The 18,968-nt window shown below is 34.6% G+C and overlaps 1 protein-coding gene across 1 annotated transcript; it reads right to left on the bottom strand.

Moving 5' to 3' along the window:
• Positions 1–3,025: 3,025 nt before the first annotated feature.
• LOC110466923 lies at positions 3,026–12,744 on the bottom strand. The gene is made up of 9 exons (XM_021523728.1): positions 12,586–12,744; positions 11,978–12,064; positions 10,378–10,485; positions 9,777–9,930; positions 9,078–9,131; positions 8,832–8,927; positions 8,370–8,504; positions 6,192–6,228; positions 3,026–3,703 (listed from the first exon to the last, which is right to left on the bottom strand). Exons 1-9 carry the CDS (start codon positions 12,737–12,739, stop codon positions 3,572–3,574), a joined length of 957 nt encoding a protein of 318 aa, XP_021379403.1. The 5' UTR covers positions 12,740–12,744; the 3' UTR covers positions 3,026–3,571.
• Positions 12,745–18,968: the final 6,224 nt, after the last annotated feature.

Below are 18,968 nucleotides of genomic sequence, written 5' to 3'. Positions count from 1 at the left end.
TATCGTACTAGTCATCGAAACGTCACATGGAAAATTGTATTGGTTGTGTAAAAAAAAACCTTCTCATTATTCATACTTATCAATCTGAAGAAAATGTTTATAAATAAAGAGATAAACGTAAGGCTAGACAAGAACAACAGGAGAAATCTCCATGGCGACCCTGTTATAATATCTATCTCCAGCTCCTTTATTGATACATTTTAGAACAACAGAAGATATCTCCATGGCGACCCTGTCATAACATCTATCTCCAGCTCCTTTATTGATACATTTGAGAAGTTTCATTCCCCTTCTGTTTCACGGGACTTTCAAGTTGGTCATTCGCAGGTGGGTTATGGAGCTGTAATAGTTACCTGTAGTCCTTACACTCTTTGGGCTGGCGAACTGTTGTTCACTTCACTTGGTGAATTTTGATGTACAACGACAAGGATGTCCTTGATTTCTATATAAAAGTAGATCACAACCAACTCCCACGGCCTAGCTAGGACCAAATGACTTATTATAGTTTATGTAGTTGTAGATATATTACTTTCCCGCGTTTCGGAGAATAGCGGGAAATGTTTGTTCTGTATACACGGAGTATACGAGGGCAGTTGCCTGTCTCGTGCAGATGTTTTGACCAATCAGATTGAGGCACATGCTAAGGGTAGTTTAGGGTACGTGTATGTTCATTCTAGCTTCGCACCTCGCACGGCGTAGTACAGCTTGAAATAAAATTATAGCAGAATTTTATGTTTATGTAACAGATGTATGTGTGGGCATCGTCACATTTAGGAAATCCCGGCATCAATTTTGTAAAAACCCTTAAGCATTGTCGGGCTGGTACACCTCCTGTCGCGCCTAATAAGGTTTTCAGGTTGGGTGGCGCGCTTGGGTTTTATTCATATTATATTTATGAATAAATGCCGACTCCGTCCGTGCTATCGGTCGAGCAGCTATTTGCTATGTAGGTGTTGTGTTGTGTTTGCCTTGGTACGTATAAGGAGTATATAGAGGACTTTATGGTAAACATTGCAACTTTTCAGGGAGCATTTTGATAGCAGTTTAAAGTTTTGTTGGTTTTACACTTCCAGTGCGCTTGAATAAAGAAAAGTATAACATATATGTCCTTTTCCTCGAATTTAAACTGATGTGTTTTCAAAAAACTTATTGTTCTAATAGCTTAACATATGTTCAGATTAGGAGAATAAACTACGCAGTCTGGCAAACTATTCCAGATGTCTACAACCCTGTAACAGAAGTTGGTGCTGTAGACAGGTTTACGTGTCCTCCATTTAAAAACTTGTCTCATGTTACACTCGTTTGTACCTTTATGAACATATTTGCGTGGTTTACTTTGTATATTCCTCCCAAAATGTTGAGGCGCAAGATAACGACTGCTCTCTCACGTCTGTAGTCCATGGTAGGCAATCCTAGTTTGCGGAGTTTTTGTAGATAAATAAGATCTTAAAGGCTCTGAATCATTTTAGTTCCTCAACGCTGCAGTTTCCAGCAATATTTTATCCTGTTGAAGGCTAAACAACGGACCAGTATTCTAAGTGTGGCCTGACTAACAAGTGTGGCCTGACTAACAACTTGGACAATGGCGTAAACATTGTTTCATCTACATATGTGAAGGTCCTGAATGGAAAGCCTAGGATCCTGTTCACTGTTGAAATAGAAGCTGATATATGGTAATTAAATTGTATATTTTGGTGAATTTTATTTCTTCCAAGTTCCAACCTCTGAGGTGCTTGCATCAACCATTTTAACGTTGAAGTACACACGGAGTCAAGATACTTTTATAAAAGCTGTTGTTTTAGTTGATTCGCTACTTGTCTATTCCGTCTTTGCGTATTGCAGAGTTATCTTCTCTTGTGAGCAGGTATTGATTGTTACGTCATTGGTTTGTGTGAGAAAATTACGTCGTTTTCTCAAAAATTGATGACGTTACTCTCACAAACAAATGACGTAACAATCAATACCTGCTCACAGTCATAAGAGGTTTTTTCCTGATCTGTAAACACTTTGTCCACTTCCGGTGCTTGCCCATGCGTGAAAGCCTTCTGTATACATGTACTCTCCTAAGTCATAAGAGGTTTTTTTCTGATTTTTAGACACTTTGTCCACTTCCGGTGCTTCCCCTTGCGTGAAAGTCTTCAGTATACATGTACTCTCTTAAGTCATTAGAGTATTTTTTCTGATTTTTAGACACTTTGTCCACTTCCGGTGATTCCCCATACATGAAAGTCTTCTATATACATGTACTCTCCTAAGTCATAAGAGGTTTTCTTCTGATTTGCAGACACCTAGTCCACTTCCGATGCTTCTCCATACGTGAAAGCCTTCTGTATACATGTACTCTCCTAAGTCATAGGAGGGTTTTTACTGACCTTTAAACACCTAGTCCACTTCCGGTGCTTCTCCATACGTGAAAGCCTTCTGTATACATGTACTCTCCTAAGTCATAAGAGGGTTTTTACTGACCTTTAAACACCTAGTCCACTTCCGGTGCTTCCCCATACGTGAAAGCCTTTTGTATACATGTACTCTCCTAAGTCATAAGAGGGTTTTTACTGATCTGTAGACACTTTGTCCACTTTCGGTGCTTCTCCATACGTGAAAGCCTTCTGTATACATGTACTCTCCTAAGTCATAAGAGGGTTTTTACTGACCTTTAAACACCTAGTCCACTTCCGGTGCTTCCCCATCCGTGAAAGTGAAAGTCTTCTGTATACATGTCATTAGGGGTTATGGAGTCTAGTGCTCCCAAAGGTTAAAGGTTATTTTTGCACTTGTTAGGTAGAGTTTATATCATATAGTTAGATAATAAAATACAAGCCGGCATATATACGGAAGTGATAGATATTCTTATAGAACTCCTACAACGATAGGCTAGTTCTACCTTGTAAGTCGTTTAACACCAGGGATGTCGTAAACATATGCTTTCCTTGGTTAACTTCAAATGGCTAGGTCAACATTGACCCGAAAAATAATTCCAATCATGTTACAAATTAAACAATCGCTTGACATCAGTAAGTACTCTTTCGTTTATACAATGTATTTTATTTCAACAGGCTTTAAACATAACAAAAAATAGGACAGCAAAATATTCCCATGCACCACTTCAATTATAAATACAGATATCATTTATACATTACAAATATCATTACCATTAGTACATATATCAACTGAACAAATAAATTTATATCATACATATTGTTAATTTTTTTTTTCATAATTTGGTATTTTGAAACATGGTTCTTTCTATTGAAAGGTCAAATCCTACTCTCTTCCATAGAAATGAACAAACAGACTCATTTATATAGAAAATACAAAAATACAAAGACTGAAGTCGTCAGTTCCCTGAACCATTAAATGTTATAAGATTCAATATTGCAAATTGTAAGGCACATACCATGTAAAACACATATGTATTCAAATAATAATCGTACTGAAAAAACGTGAATCAGGTTTTATAATTTTTTCAGTTATGGTTGTAAATATATGCAAAAATGATATTTGAAAAAAAAAAAATGTTCCAATGCATGTAAATTAAAATATAAATAATGTAAAAGATGATGTGGGGATGCTATTCTAGTTTCGTTTCCTTCCTCCGACACGGACAGGTGACAGCGACTATAGCAAGAATAAGGGAGACAACTCCGAGAATTACACCAAGTCCTAGCAGGAACTTCCCTCTGTTTGGTCCCTGAATCAGGTCCTGAAATCAGCATCAAGTTTAGAACATTATTTATTTTCCAGTTCAAATAACAACAATAAGTTGTATAGTTCCGATATATGTTTTATAGATCACAAAGAAACAGACATACTTGCCAACTTTTTAAAATTTCCATGGGGGAGATTATGCGCACTCAAAATTAAAAACTGAAATAGAATGTGTTCGTACACCCCCAGGTAAAAATAACACTTTTAAATGGCATCTTTTGAGCTGTTCTTTCAAATGAAATCATCAGATCTTAGAAATTAGGAATAGTTTAGCAAATTCACCAGTAGAAAAGGCTCATCTTAAGGGTCCAAAATTGGGAGTCTCCTACCTAAATAAGGAGAGTTGGCAAGTACGAAGACAGAATGAATCTAGGTTCCTAGACTTTTTTCACATCCCTCTGAAATTGTTTATGATGCAATGGCGGATCCAGGTGTTTTTTTGGGGCTTCAGGAAACCCTCCCAACCCTGAGAATTTTCTTTAAAAATCATGCATTTTCACCATTTCCCTCAATTTTTTCGCACTTGGAACCCCCCGCCCCTTGGAAATTTGGAAACCCCCCCAGGTAGGTCTCTGGATCTGCCACTGTCAGATGTAATAAACATGTTGGACCACTGAATTTAAAAATAAATTGAACTAGAGTAGACAGAGAGGACTTACCTTATGTTTTGTATCTTTCCACATAAAGATTCACTTTAACATTGGAACACTTGTTCCAATTTACACTTATCTGGTGACCACAGTTATCTGGTAACTTATCTGATGAGCACAGTTATCTGGTAACTTATCTGGTGACCACAGCTACCTCTTTTAAGTAGTGGCATGGTTCATTATATACACACTGAACAGATTATTTAACTGTATTTCTAAATTCATAAATTAAGGGTTGAATGCATTTGCCCCTTTGTTTCAACAGAAGCTTGGACCTATTTGGACTTTTCGGGACCCCAGCGTCACCGATGATGAAAAAATGAGTCCTAGAACCATGATGCAGTGCCCCCCCCCTTTTTTTTTTTTAGGTTCAAATTGTTTTATTCCCCCAGCATCTTTGGGAGGGATGCAAGAGTTGGGGTGCCCCGGGATCATCCCTCTTACATAATACAGCCTCATGCAAAAGGCCTCTTTCTCTTCATTCTCTCTTTCATTTTAGCATACTGTGTCTTTAACCACATTACAAAGGATCAGTCACCTCTGTGTGTGTGTGTTACGCTCATCTTTCTTACTATAAAAAGTATAATTGATATCTAGAATAGTCTCCCACAAGTCGTTATTTCATTTCGTAATGTATTTGACTTTGAGAAAAAAATGGACGAGTTCTGGAAAGATCATGAGTTGAAGTACGATCATACAGCATCTAATGTATAGGCTTGTTTTACGTTTACCACAATGTATTTCAAACTATATTAATGTGGGTATAGAGGCAGCAATGCGTGCACTAATATCCTATTAAATCCTATAACAGTAAAAGTTCCTTTACAGAAGAGTTCCATATTAAAGTAATAATCACATACAATATTGCTTCAAACTTTAGTAATTTCTACTAGATAACACAGTTAAAGGTACACAAGCAAATCCTAGGTCATTCTGATTTATACACAAAACAACGGTAACAGAAGGGTGTAGTGTTGGCATTCCGGATCTAATGACCCGGCATTTGGTTTCTATTTTATCACATACCTGTGGAATCTTGTTATAGTAATACAAGCAATTGACTATGAAATACAACGTTCTGTATTGCAATACGGAATGTTGTATTTACCTACTAGCCGGAACTACTTTTTATGGAAATCCCCTTGTCATGGCGAACTGAAAAGTTCCTGGTATTTGCAAAAAGTTTCAAAGTTTATAAAATCATTGTATCGATCTCTACCAAATACGGAAGGTATGTGATAAAAGCAAGACCACACACTTGTGTTTTTCTAACGAATAAGAGAGCACTCATTTATTGCGCGGACATAAATATTCGTCCGCGCAATAAACTAATGCTTTCTGATTCGTTAGAAAAACACAATTGTGTGGTCTTGCATATGTATTGTATTATGGAGCGTACTTCCGGTTCGGGGCATTCTGGAATACACATGTTGACAGGAGCAGCGGGTTTGATTTGTCCGAGAGACAGTACATTGGCAGCGAGGATTACAATGGGTTATTTAAGGGAGATAACTCAGGCATAGCAGGTATTTTAAAGATAACATTTTCGGGTATAAATCATGTCGGACCTACAAAAGTTTATGCAGACCTTGCAAGGATTTGTCAAGGCTAGCCTGAAGGCAACATAAGATTACTGGGTCCGACCTTATTTCATAAACGAACAACAGTGGTCCAACCAGTACAACCGTTTTGACCGCGATAAACAAGAACGGCCTTATTGTTCTAAGATACTTTTTTGACAAAACAAGAATTCAAAATTTTACATATGGAATCCAATTTACTAAAACCTTATATAGACAAGGAATATAGTCAAACAAGATTCACTGTACTCACCTTTAAATAATCAGCTATACCCTCCGTAAGTGCATCACTACAACATGAAGAAAAGTAAAGAAATACAACAGGTCGTGAATATAGGATACACAAGTTACTATTAAACACTGTCTGTTACCTTAAAATACTGTGTTAACTCTAAATACAGTATTGTTCCTTACAATATGGTTTGTTAACTTTCAATACATTATCCTACCTTAAAATACTGTATGTTAACTTTCAATACAGTATCCTACCTTAAAATACTGTATGTAAGTTTTAAATACTGTATCGTTCCTTAAAATATGGTTTGTTAACTTTCAATACAGTATCCTACCTTAAAATACTGTATGTAAATTTTAAATACTGTATCGTTCCTTAAAATATGATTTGTTAACTTTCAATACAGTATCCTACCTTAAAATACTGTATGTTAACATAAAATACATTATCCTACCGTAAAATACTGTATGTTAACATAAAATACATTATCCGACCTTAAAATACTGTATGTTAACATAAAATACAGTATCCTACCTGAAAATACTGTATGTTAACATAAAATACATTATCCGACCTTAAAATACTGTATGTTAACATAAAATACATTATCCGACCTTAAAATACTGTATGTTAACATAAAATACATTATCCGACCTTAAAATACTGTATGTTAACATAAAATACATGATCCTACCTTAAAATACTGTATGTAAACATAAAATACATTATCCTACCTTAAAATACTGTATGAAAACATAAAATACATTATCCTACCTTAAAATACTTTATGTTAACATAAAATACATTATCCTACCTTAAAATAATGTATGTTAACATAAAATACATGATCCTACCTTAAAATACTGTATGTAAACATAAAATACATTATCCTACCTTAAAATACTTTATGTTAACATAAAATACATTATCCTACCTTAAAATAATGTATGTTAACATAAAATACATGATCCTACCTTAAAATACTGTATGTAAACATAAAATACATTATCCTACCTTAAAATACTGTATGTAAATATAAAATACATTATCCTACCTTAAAATACTGTATGAAAACATAAAATACATTATCCTACCTTAAAATACTTTATGTTAACATAAAATACATTATCCTACCTTAAAATACTTTATGTTAACATAAAATACATTATCCTACCTTAAAATACTTTATGTTAACATCAAATACATTATCCTACCTTAAAATAATGTATGTTAACATAAAATACATGATCCTACCTTAAAATACTGTATGTAAACATAAAATACATTATCCTACCTTAAAATACTTTATGTTAACATAAAATACATTATCCTACCTTAAAATAATGTATGTTAACATAAAATACATGATCCTACCTTAAAATACTGTATGTAAACATAAAATACATTATCCTACCTTAAAATACTTTATGTTAACATCAAATACATTATCCTACCTTAAAATACTGTATGTAAACATAAAATACATTATCCTACCTTAAAATACTGTATGAAAACATAAAATACATTATCCTACCTTAAAATACTTTATGTTAACATCAAATACATTATCCTACCTTAAAATAATGTATGTTAACATAAAATACATGATCCTACCTTAAAATACTGTATGTAAACATAAAATACATTATCCTACCTTAAAATACTTTATGTTAACATAAAATACATTATCCTACCTTAAAATACTGTATGTTAACATAAAATACATTATCCTACCTTAAAATACGCTTTGTTATCTTAAAATCCAATATGTTACCATTACAATACTCTGTTTCCAAGAAATAGCATATGCTACCATGAAATACTTCATGTTACTCTCAAATATGTAACTGTACTAAAATAATCCCCATTGAATAGATTATAAGACTCTTTCATGCCCAAGGGTGAAGGATAGGGAAATGCCACCCGAGGGGTTTTCAAATTTTGTAAAACCCAGACATTGCCTATTTCCTCCCTTTAAATCGGATGTCCAGAATGCTCAGAAAATCGACCCTTGACACAAACATTTATACAAATATCTTTTTTCTCACATCATTTATTAATTAAATGTGTTATTTATTTTTAATTTAATGACTTTAGATCTTTATGCAGATGCATATCAATGTTTGTTGTCTTTGAAGCATTCAGTAACATCAGGCTGAACACGTGCACATATCGGCACACCCCAATCCAACTTACAACGCTGTTGGTTCCATCGGTACACTTTCTGCCTTGACATTTTTATACCAGGATGACACAAAATTGATGAGCGGGCGGATATGATACTGGTCTTGTTCCTCTGAGAAGTAGTGGTACATACGTCCCAGACGGAAACTGTAACAAACATTATAAGTTGTTGTATCATAAAGTTGTCGTGAAAAATATTTTAAATTGAAAATTAATGACATTTTTTCGTCACCTGTATATTCATAATTTTACTTGATACAGGTATATAGACTTTAATTATCTCCAGAATATGAACATTGTCTACATTTTGACCAATACAATATAGAAATATTTGTGGATCAGCCTAGCTAAAATATTTTAAATTGAAAATTATAATGACATTTTTTCGTCACCTGAAAAACCTGCAAGTAAGGGAGATAATCTTTACTCATCAGTTCGAAAAACCTGCAGGTAAGGGAGATATTCTTTACTTACAAGTAAGTTGTAGGACAATCTATAATCTTGAATCGTTTCTTGAGACGAGGACTCTCATCTATATTGATCTTGGCTATATTCATCTTGTGTCTCAGCCTGAAAGAAAAACATATCACAGTAGGAACCAGAGGGAGGGGTGTAATCAAGAGTTATTTAAATTTCAAATTACTAGTTATATATTTTTTCGGGGGTTGCAGTGGGGTGGGTGGAATTGAAATTTGCAAAATCAATTTATAATTTACTTACTTAACACCAGCCCCTTCTATAGCAGAAAGATGGCCATCACATGATGGTCGGTAGCTAAAATAAACAATAACAAAGTTATAAACATTGCATAAATAAAATTCAACTTTACGTTTATAGTGTATTGGTTGAGGAAATAGAATGGACATTTATGTTCAACTTTAGCTCTCACATAACTTACCATAGTGGCAAGTTTTATTCATTTTACTATCAATTTAATGTTCTCAAATATATATATATATAGTCAGATCAGTGAATGCATTATAAATGTATTATATTGTCTGGAATATTTATTTTCTATTTGCTATTAAGGAACTCCATGCATTACTGATCGGTATCCAACTTCCAGCGAGCGCATAATAGATGGATCATACATTGGACAAGCACTGGCTCTTTCCCCCTTTGTTTGTTACAATGTAAATTGCCGATTCCCCAGTGTGGCCCCTATTACATACAATATGATGAGCCAGTCCCCTGTGGTGGCCCTTATTACATACAATATGATGAGCCAGTCCCCTGATGTGCCCCTATTACATACAATATGATGATCCAGTCCCCTGTGGTGGCCCCTATTACATACAATATGATGGGCAAATCCCCTGTGGTGGCCCCTATTACATACAATGATGAGCCAGTCCCCTGTGGTGGCCCTATTACATACAATATGATGAGCCAGTCCCCTGTGGTGCCCCCATTACATACAATATGATTAGCCAGTCCCCTGTGGTGGCCCCTGTTGCGGCCTGTGTCAGGTGCTCAAAGCTGTCATCGTTAAGTGTCTTCATTGCCACCTGCTGTGCCTCGTCCACGAAAATCTCCACATCCTCTGTTCGGATCTCTCTAACATCATGGGGCACTGTTAAAAAGAGGCCATTGTTACTGTCTGTTAACTCAAAAAAGACTAAAAAATACAACCAGCATGTCAGTGTACCTGCCTAAAGGTACATCATGTTTATAACATAAACTTTATTTGTATGACATGTACAGCAGCAACAAAGGAACTTATTACAACTTAGATATTGATCACTCTTTGTTTTGCCTGGAGGTACACACATAGAGGCTTTTAATGTGGGAGGAAACCGGTGTACCCTGAAAACCCCCACATGACCAGGCAATTCACCCATTATACCTGTCTACGTCAGATTGATCAGGAGCAAAGTCCCGCAAGGCATATGGTTCTTTATTTGCGAAATGATTTATCAAACCTATAGTCATGCAAGAAACAGCAGTTTCTAATGCAAAGCTACAGTTTTCATCACAAGTAAGGGAATACTTGTGTCCACTTAACTGGTCTATGTCCTACCTTCAAATAAAGCGGGCACCCCGTCTCTGAAGTAGACGACCTGGGGAACAGTTGTTACCCCATACTTTACTGCCATCCCCGGATCTTCACACTTAATGAGCTGAATAGCTGGAAAACAGAAAAACAGTCACCACTGCATAATAAATACTTTAGTTTGTTTTGAACCCAAACAATAATAGAAAACTCATTTTGCAAGCTTTCGAAAATGGCTGTTTCCTTTGTCAAGCATAGAGTGCAAACGACCAACAGCCATCAGTGTAGTCCGGTCAATTTGTACTACATTTGTAACTAATGTGCCTCTGCTGAGACTACAACCAAAGACTACAGATAAACAGTCTAGTGCTTTACTGATTCGGCTAAAGAGAAAACCCCTCTAGCTGAGTCAGTAACAAATAACTAGATCTTTCACCACTGGCACATAATGTATATAAGATATTAAACTTAACATTTCCAAAATCGATGTTTAAGAATGATTTTTTTAAACATTAAACCACTGTGCAATTGATGCTTTTAAATTAACTTTGACATTACAATTGTGTCAGAGCAGAACATTATGTACAACACAAGTTGTGGCGGTACTCTAGAAGGTCTCATTATTGCAATGTAGTCTGGATAGTATAACATCAGACATAAGTCCTGGTCACTAAAGATGTATGTGCTATCACAAGGAGACAATTACACCAACATACCCTGCATTCAGCACACGTACACACATGCACTGACACACAAAACACATGGAGGCACGTCCTTAAATGACCTTAGCTGTTAATAGAATGTTAAACCCTGATAACTAACCAACCTGGGAGTCATGCATATTTCATACATATAACCCTATAACCAAATTTGTAAAAACTTGATAGAAGTACATTGTAAGACCACATCTATTTTGGAGAGATCTGGAAAAAGAATATACTATTTTATATTTTTTACTCCCATTGTGTAGAAAATTCTCATCCTAAAGTCTCCAGGAGAATTACTATATATATCTATATTTTTTTTAGTCTAGAATCTCCTAGCAGAGATGAAAGTACTATAAGACTTTTGAGAGAATTTTTCTTTTCATAATATTTTATCGTCCGTAAGGATCATTTTTCTGCTTTTATCATATATGTACATATATACTTGTCATATAGCATCATTAATGGATTACCATGCATTACAAAGGTTCCCATGTAGCTGACAATAAAACTAAGGTAACATTTTCTAAGATTCTCAGCACTGAGTCTAACCTGGTTATCTACCAGCCATGTTAACTCATTCACCCCTGAAGACACATTCGAACCCTTCCAATTCAAAGAATGGATAACTAATTATGAAATTCTCGGGGTGACTGAGATAAAGAGAAATTCCTTTTAACCACATGGTTATATTATAAGATAACTAAACGATGCTGGTACAAATTGAAACAATCACAGGGTAATGATCTTTCCATGTTATTTCAATATTTCAAATATCTTTTGCTCGAATCATTTACTTATCAATCCATAACATTTAAATCAATTCAAACATAAAGCGAATTTTTTATATTCTGCAATATACAACTCATCATTCAAAAGTACTAATTCAGAATTTAGTTCAAGGGGAGGTAAGTCATACATACCATGGTCATACAAGTCTGGCATGGTGTTTACCTGAAGAAGTTCTTTCTCAGCTGCTACACACCGAGGACATGTCTCAGTGTCATAAACTGGAACAGATATCAAACAATCTCAGGAAATAATCAAAGAAAAACGGGCAAAAAAAGTTTTTTAAATGTAGACTGAGAACACTGGACACAATTCATTTTTGGACAATTTTTCGGGGCAGAGGAGGCAAGGTATTAATATCAGTACTAAGCTGTTAACTTATTTCAGACGTTTTGGTAATTCTCAAAGGTCGTATCGACGTTTTATAACGTTTTAACTTCACACTCTTTTTGTGTTTTGTGTTCTCTGTGTTGCAGATTTTTTTTTAAAATTTTATGATTCTTCAGTAGAAGCATCCTCATCATGTGCACAAAACGCGCCTTTTTTATTGACCACAAGACTTGGCTAAAACAACATTGAATTATAATACATGTATCTATGTTATCTGACTGATAGGCCTATCCATGTTTTAAAATTTGCTATTAGGGTGGCAACAGTCTGTCAAATTATGGAAACGCATCAGTCATATTGCAACGTGTCATGCAAAACATCTATCCAGTTTTTGTGAATTCCTTTCACTTACAAAATAAAACAAGAACATATTTCGTATCCTTAATAATTTCCTCTAACGAATCCTTCGTCACCATTTCTAGCTGTTGGGATCTGCACGCGGAGAAGCCAATTAGCAACATAAACAAACATGTTGTCCACATCTGTCTAACGCACGTGTCTCCCATATTTAGTTTTGGAAGGCTCTAAGCGGCACCATGGATATTGATAATGATTCAAGCGGCGAAAATAAAAACTAAAAAATGTAGATTTATGTTTGATTTATTTAATAATCTGCTAAAGTAAACTTTGTTTTATTTATAAATGTATACATTTGTGATATTTCCCTTCACAGAGGGGCTTGTCAGTTTGTTTTAACTTTAAAAAAAAAAGTATATGTCACTGTAAAACTTTTCTGTTCACTTCCGGGTAAGGTCAACTAGGAGGAAACTGTGAAGGACCTTTTTCCGGGACAAGTTATGCTAGACTTTCCTGACGATGTCTGACCATGTGTATAATTCTGTGCCAGAGCTAGGGAGGTTCCAGATTAAGAGTTTCCTGTGGTGAATTTTATACATCCGGACACATCTTAAAGCCGAGACACCGGTAGAACTTTCGTGCCGATAAACAGGCGAGTCGCCATTTTGTTGAGAAGTGATGGTGGATTACTCATAGAAGGGTTATCAACCGACACGGGCGACGAAAGGAACATATTTGGGCGTTGGTCCTGTCCTCCTCTATAAGTGAATTAAAGAACATCAACACAGCTATAAGGATTATACGCCAGGTAAAGTGGTATATCAATATTTCTTATTCACTTTTTATGCTCTTCTTGACTTGATGAACTTTTGCCTGTGAATTCTGACGTCTGTTATCATCATTTCATGTTCATTTTTTTATTTCACGAAATTATTATTGGGGTCATTGTTGTTTTATTGAATATTCATGTGATCAGTGACCCTATCTTGTTCGAAAAATAAGATGTCCCATTCTTTTTATAAAGTTGTATAATAGTTTGTTATAATGACCGTTTCTGTCACTTTCCTGGTTTTGTTTTATATTTATATACATCTACTTCCTTCTCTTACTGACAGTATTGGTGTATAAGATAGGTGACAGTCATGTCCTTTCCTGTGGTTTTGGCCCTGAGTATGGCATTTGAGGTGCTCGGTACCAAAGTATTATATTGGTACCGTACATGACATATATTCATTAAATTTTATTATTATATATAGGTGTTAACATTAATTAAGCTTTTTCAAGTGTGATAGTCATACCACATATATAATCACAATAAAAAAAATAGTGACTTATTTACTTTTCTTGATTGAATTTCTCATAAATAAGTTGCATTTGCATGGTGATTTGGGCCGAGGTATTTGGCAAATTTATGAAATATATATAAGGTACGAAGCAACTTAAATCCATGGTAGGAATGAACCAAATCTTGGTATGGATTGCTGGACTCAAGTCCTGGCTCCCTGGTTGTTTGGTACGCTTTTGAAAACACTAATCATAAAAATGCTGAGGATTCTTAAAATATAGAATCATCAACACATAGAACAAGAAAGGAAATAAAGTAAAAAATGTTTTTTGTTTTTGTTTACTTGGGATACATGACCCAGTGCCAAAACATCTTTACCTCAGCCATTCAACCCTGATTTTTATTAAATTTCGTGTACATGTTCAAGAATATGTATATCCTGGATATTACTGTGTAGTCTGAATTAATTGTTGTTTGTTTTGATGCTTTGGAGGAAAGATCAGCATTAATTTTGAAATATTGATCAGATGGGAATGGAACATTGTTGCAGAATTAAAGTCATCTTATTTATTTAAACTATATGTACTTCCAGAAGCCCACTTTATAGCTAATTATATAACATCCAAAATAAAGTATAAAGCTGATAATTAGCTTAAAGTTAAAAAAATATTTTTATGGTAGACATTGAACCTAATGTTCCATAATAAATGTGTACAGTCAAGTACAAGCAAAAAATAAGTATTTTCGATATATAGTATATATATACAGTATATCTCCCTTCATTCCCCAAATCCAGGCCTTTGAACAGAGTCTTGTTATTTTATTAGTCATTCTACATGTAGGGTTTAACCCACAATGTTGAACCCCAGGTGGGCCCTGCATGTACAGATCCCCCAGCTATAACACAACCAGATAAATGGTTATGTTTGTGATATATATATATATATATGTATTTACCAACCCGAAGGAAAACGTTTCAAAATACACTGATTTTACAATGTTTATCTCAGATCTGACCATAAATAAGGTTTGATTTAATGGGGAAGTTCATTGTTAAGAGTAAGATGGGAATAGATCTAATAATAAAAAAACATGTGTACGTATAAGTGGTGAACATAATATCTGAGGTTTTGGAGCAATTCAAACATTTTGGATGTACAGTACTACGGGTCATGGTCTTTGGTAAATATGTCAAATATACACATGCTAGGTATGTGATGATCAGCTATACAGGTGTTCTAAAAATAACTTCCAATGGACAGGAATGATCTGTTGGTGTATTAAATGATTTGAATATATATTTGTAGTTTTTGTAATTTATCCATAAATTTCAAAATTAACTTATGATGTTAAAGCTTCTTTTTGGGTAAACAACTGTTGCCTTATGATTATAAGCTGCAATGAATACATTCTCACTGCAGAATTATTTATAAGTATACAAAAGTATAGGGGTATGCGTGTACATGTACAATCATGGAAGTACACACCCTTTTTTATGACCAATTCCCCTCTCCAATGTTGGCATTATTTTCCCCTATTACAGTTAAAAATTCACCCACATGTAACTTAAATACTTTGCATGAATATCTGTCATGGTTAAATTGTAAAACAAAATCCATCAGTTCGGCAAACAAGTGATTTATTTCATATTCCTTGTGTCCATGTTGTCACTGTCGATGTTTTACGACACTATATATTGCTGTCTTTGATTACAGTATTTGATTCAAAGCATCTATAATGAACAGGCCTAAGGAAAAATTAAAGATGCCATCCATGCCCCCTCCATATTTTCCCCTATTTAAAAAAACAACTAAATTTCTATTCCTGCATTAATCCCCGACAATGCAAGTAACTTGGTTGAACACTACTACTTTCCTAAGACTGTAATATTTTATGGATTAAGTTTAATATCTTAATATTTACTGTGAAAATAAAGGTTGGGTTGGTAATGTTTTGGTAAAAATCTGCCTGTAGTCTAGTACTCAAATATCAATATAAAGTTGTACATCCCAGATATTATAAATCTTGATTTTGCATTAACTTGTTCACCCCTGAATATTCATAATGAACTATTCCAACCATTGAATTGGAATAGTTCAAATGTGTTTTCAGGGGTGAGTGAGTTACTCAATGTATACAACATTAACAGGAGTGTACAAATAATACATGTATATAGTATAACCTCCCAGTCGGCAAGAATATAAAAACTTAAGTGTACAACATTTTACACGTTTGTACCGACATGGTACAGCTCTCCTCTGGTTTGTACTCTTCAATACGTTTACACAGTGGTTGTTTCAATCTTTAGTCGGAGAAAAAACGGGGCTCAATGGTTAAGGCTTATCAGATTTTTTTAATGTGAACGTGGGGAAGGTGTGAGGATTGGGTCAGTTACAGCTACGATGTTGCTTCTGTACAGGGCCCTGTTGTAAAAAAGGCTAGTTAGCTTAAACAATAATACAGATTGGGTCTATAACATGTTTTATGATATTGACATAAACATGGCTAATAAATGCCTTTGAAATACATATTGTTCATGTACATACATGTATGTAGATACAGAAACTCAAAATAGTTTTCTTTTTCCTTAGGTTTCATAAAAAAGTTTTGAATTGTTTTGTAAGCTAACAATGCTTTCCACTTGACTCTGGTGGGGAGATATATCAACATCAAAGAGAAGCTATCATGGTAGTTTAGGAAAGCACATCAAAATGTTGGGATACTGAAAGGTTTGTGTCTGTATTTCAAGTACATGTATATACTGGTCAGGTGTGGATAATTCGGAGTTGCAGTATAATTTTAAGATCCTTGTGTTTGTAGGGTAGATAGATTTTTGTCCTGTCTCTGGATGTTTATCATATACTGGGACTATATATTATGATACTGTAAATTGTCGTAATACAGGACACATGTACACTATACATGATAACACAGCCAATCTCACACACAGGTAGCTATAGTGTTTACATAACAAATCTGTATCCTGTTTGTGAATGTATACAAATGTTGTGAAAGTTATATATTAACAGGTGATTTACACCTGTCTGTGTCATATATATGTATACATGACATGTATATATAAACGCTGTGTACAGGTATACATGATGTATACCTGTACACAGGGTTTATACTTTCTGTCTACTTCCTAACAGACTTTTTGTTTCCTAGTTACTTCGCAATACTTTACTTTTGGTCTTAGGTGTTGAACATCTACCCGATTAAGTAGATTAGGTTCTGTCCCCAGGCAGGGACATATTATGTACAAAAGTCCTTAAAAATATATTGTACTGTTTTTATTCCTTACGAAACGAAGCATTTTGATAATTGCAACAACTGGTTCATGATCATCACCTGTTGTCAGTATGACTTGGCCAGGTGGAATGTGCTGCGTGCCTGCTTCAGAATGGTATTTCAGTGTGATTGTACTATAAAGACAGCAACAGATCCGCACTATTGTGGCAAATTCGCCAACATAACCTGCCTGCAGCACAGATACATCTGAACACACATGGAAGCACATCCTTAAAGGAACTTAACTGTTAATAGGATGCTGAACCTTTTAAAACTAAACAAAAACCTGTACATAACCTATAGCTATAATACTGCCTTACTGCCTTACAGGTAAAATCACAAAAACCTGTACATAACCTATAGCTATATAGCTATAATACTGCCTTACTGCCTTACAGGTAAAATCACAAAAACCTGTACATAACCTATAGCTATAATACTGCCTTACTGCCTTACAGGTAAAATCACAAAAACCTGTACATAACCTATAGCTATAATACTGCCTTACTGCCTTACAGGTAAAATCACAAAAACCTGTACATAACCTATAGCTATAATACTGCCTTACTGCCTTACAGGTAAAATCACAAAAACCTGTACATAACCTATAGCTATAATACTTCCTTACTGCCTTACAGGTAAAATCACAAAAACCTGTACATAACCTATAGCTATAATACTTCCTTACTGCCTTACAGGTAAAATCACAAAAACCTGTACATAACCTATAGCTATAATACTTCCTTACTGCCTTACAGGTAAAATCACAAAAACCTGTACATAACCTATAGCTATAATACTTCCTTACTGCCTTACAGGTAAAATCACAAAAACCTGTACATAACCTATAGCTATAATACTTCCTTACTGCCTTACAGGTAAAATCACAAAAACCTGTACATAACCTATAGCTATAATACTTCCTTACTGCCTTACAGGTAAAATCACAAAAACCTGTACATAACCTATAGCTATAATACTTCCTTACTGCCTTACAGGTAAAATCACAAAAACCTGTACATAACCTATAGCTATAATACTTCCTTACTGCCTTACAGGTAAAATCACAAAAACCTGTACATAACCTATAGCTATAATACTTCCTTACTGCCTTACAGGTAAAATCACAAAAACCTGTACATAACCTATAGCTATAATACTTCCTTACTGCCTTACAGGTAAAATCACAAAAACCTGTACATAACCTATAGCTATAATACTTCCTTACTGCCTTACAGGTAAAATCACAAAAACCTGTACATAACCTATAGCTATAATACTTCCTTACTGCCTTACAGGTAAAATCACAAAAACCTGTACATAACCTATAGCTATAATACTTCCTTACTGCCTTACAGGTAAAATCACAAAAACCTGTACATAACCTATAGCTATAATACTTCCTTACTGCCTTACAGGTAAAATCACAAAAACCTGTACATAACCTATAGCTATAATACTTCCTTACTGCCTTACAGGTAAAATCACAAAAACCTGTACATAACCTATAGCTATAATACTTCCTTACTGCCTTACAGGTAAAATCACAAAAACCTGTACATAACCTATAGCTATAATACTTCCTTACTGCCTTACAGGTAAAATCACAAAAACCTGTACATAACCTATAGCTATAATACTTCCTTACTGCCTTACAGGTAAAATCACAAAAACCTGTACATAACCTATAGCTATAATACTTCCTTACTGCCTTACAGGTAAAATCACAAAAACCTGTACATAACCTATAGCTATAATACTTCCTTACTGCCTTACAGGTAAAATCACAAAAACCTGTACATAACCTATAGCTATAATACTTCCTTACTGCCTTACAGGTAAAATCACAAAAACCTGTACAT

This window comes from Mizuhopecten yessoensis, unplaced genomic scaffold (assembly GCF_002113885.1).
Source record: "Mizuhopecten yessoensis strain PY_sf001 unplaced genomic scaffold, ASM211388v2 scaffold11147, whole genome shotgun sequence".
NCBI classification, from domain to species: Eukaryota; Metazoa; Mollusca; class Bivalvia; order Pectinida; family Pectinidae; genus Mizuhopecten; species Mizuhopecten yessoensis.
Note: the sequence above shows the minus strand (reverse complement) of the source record. Positions and strands in the feature narration are given on the sequence as shown.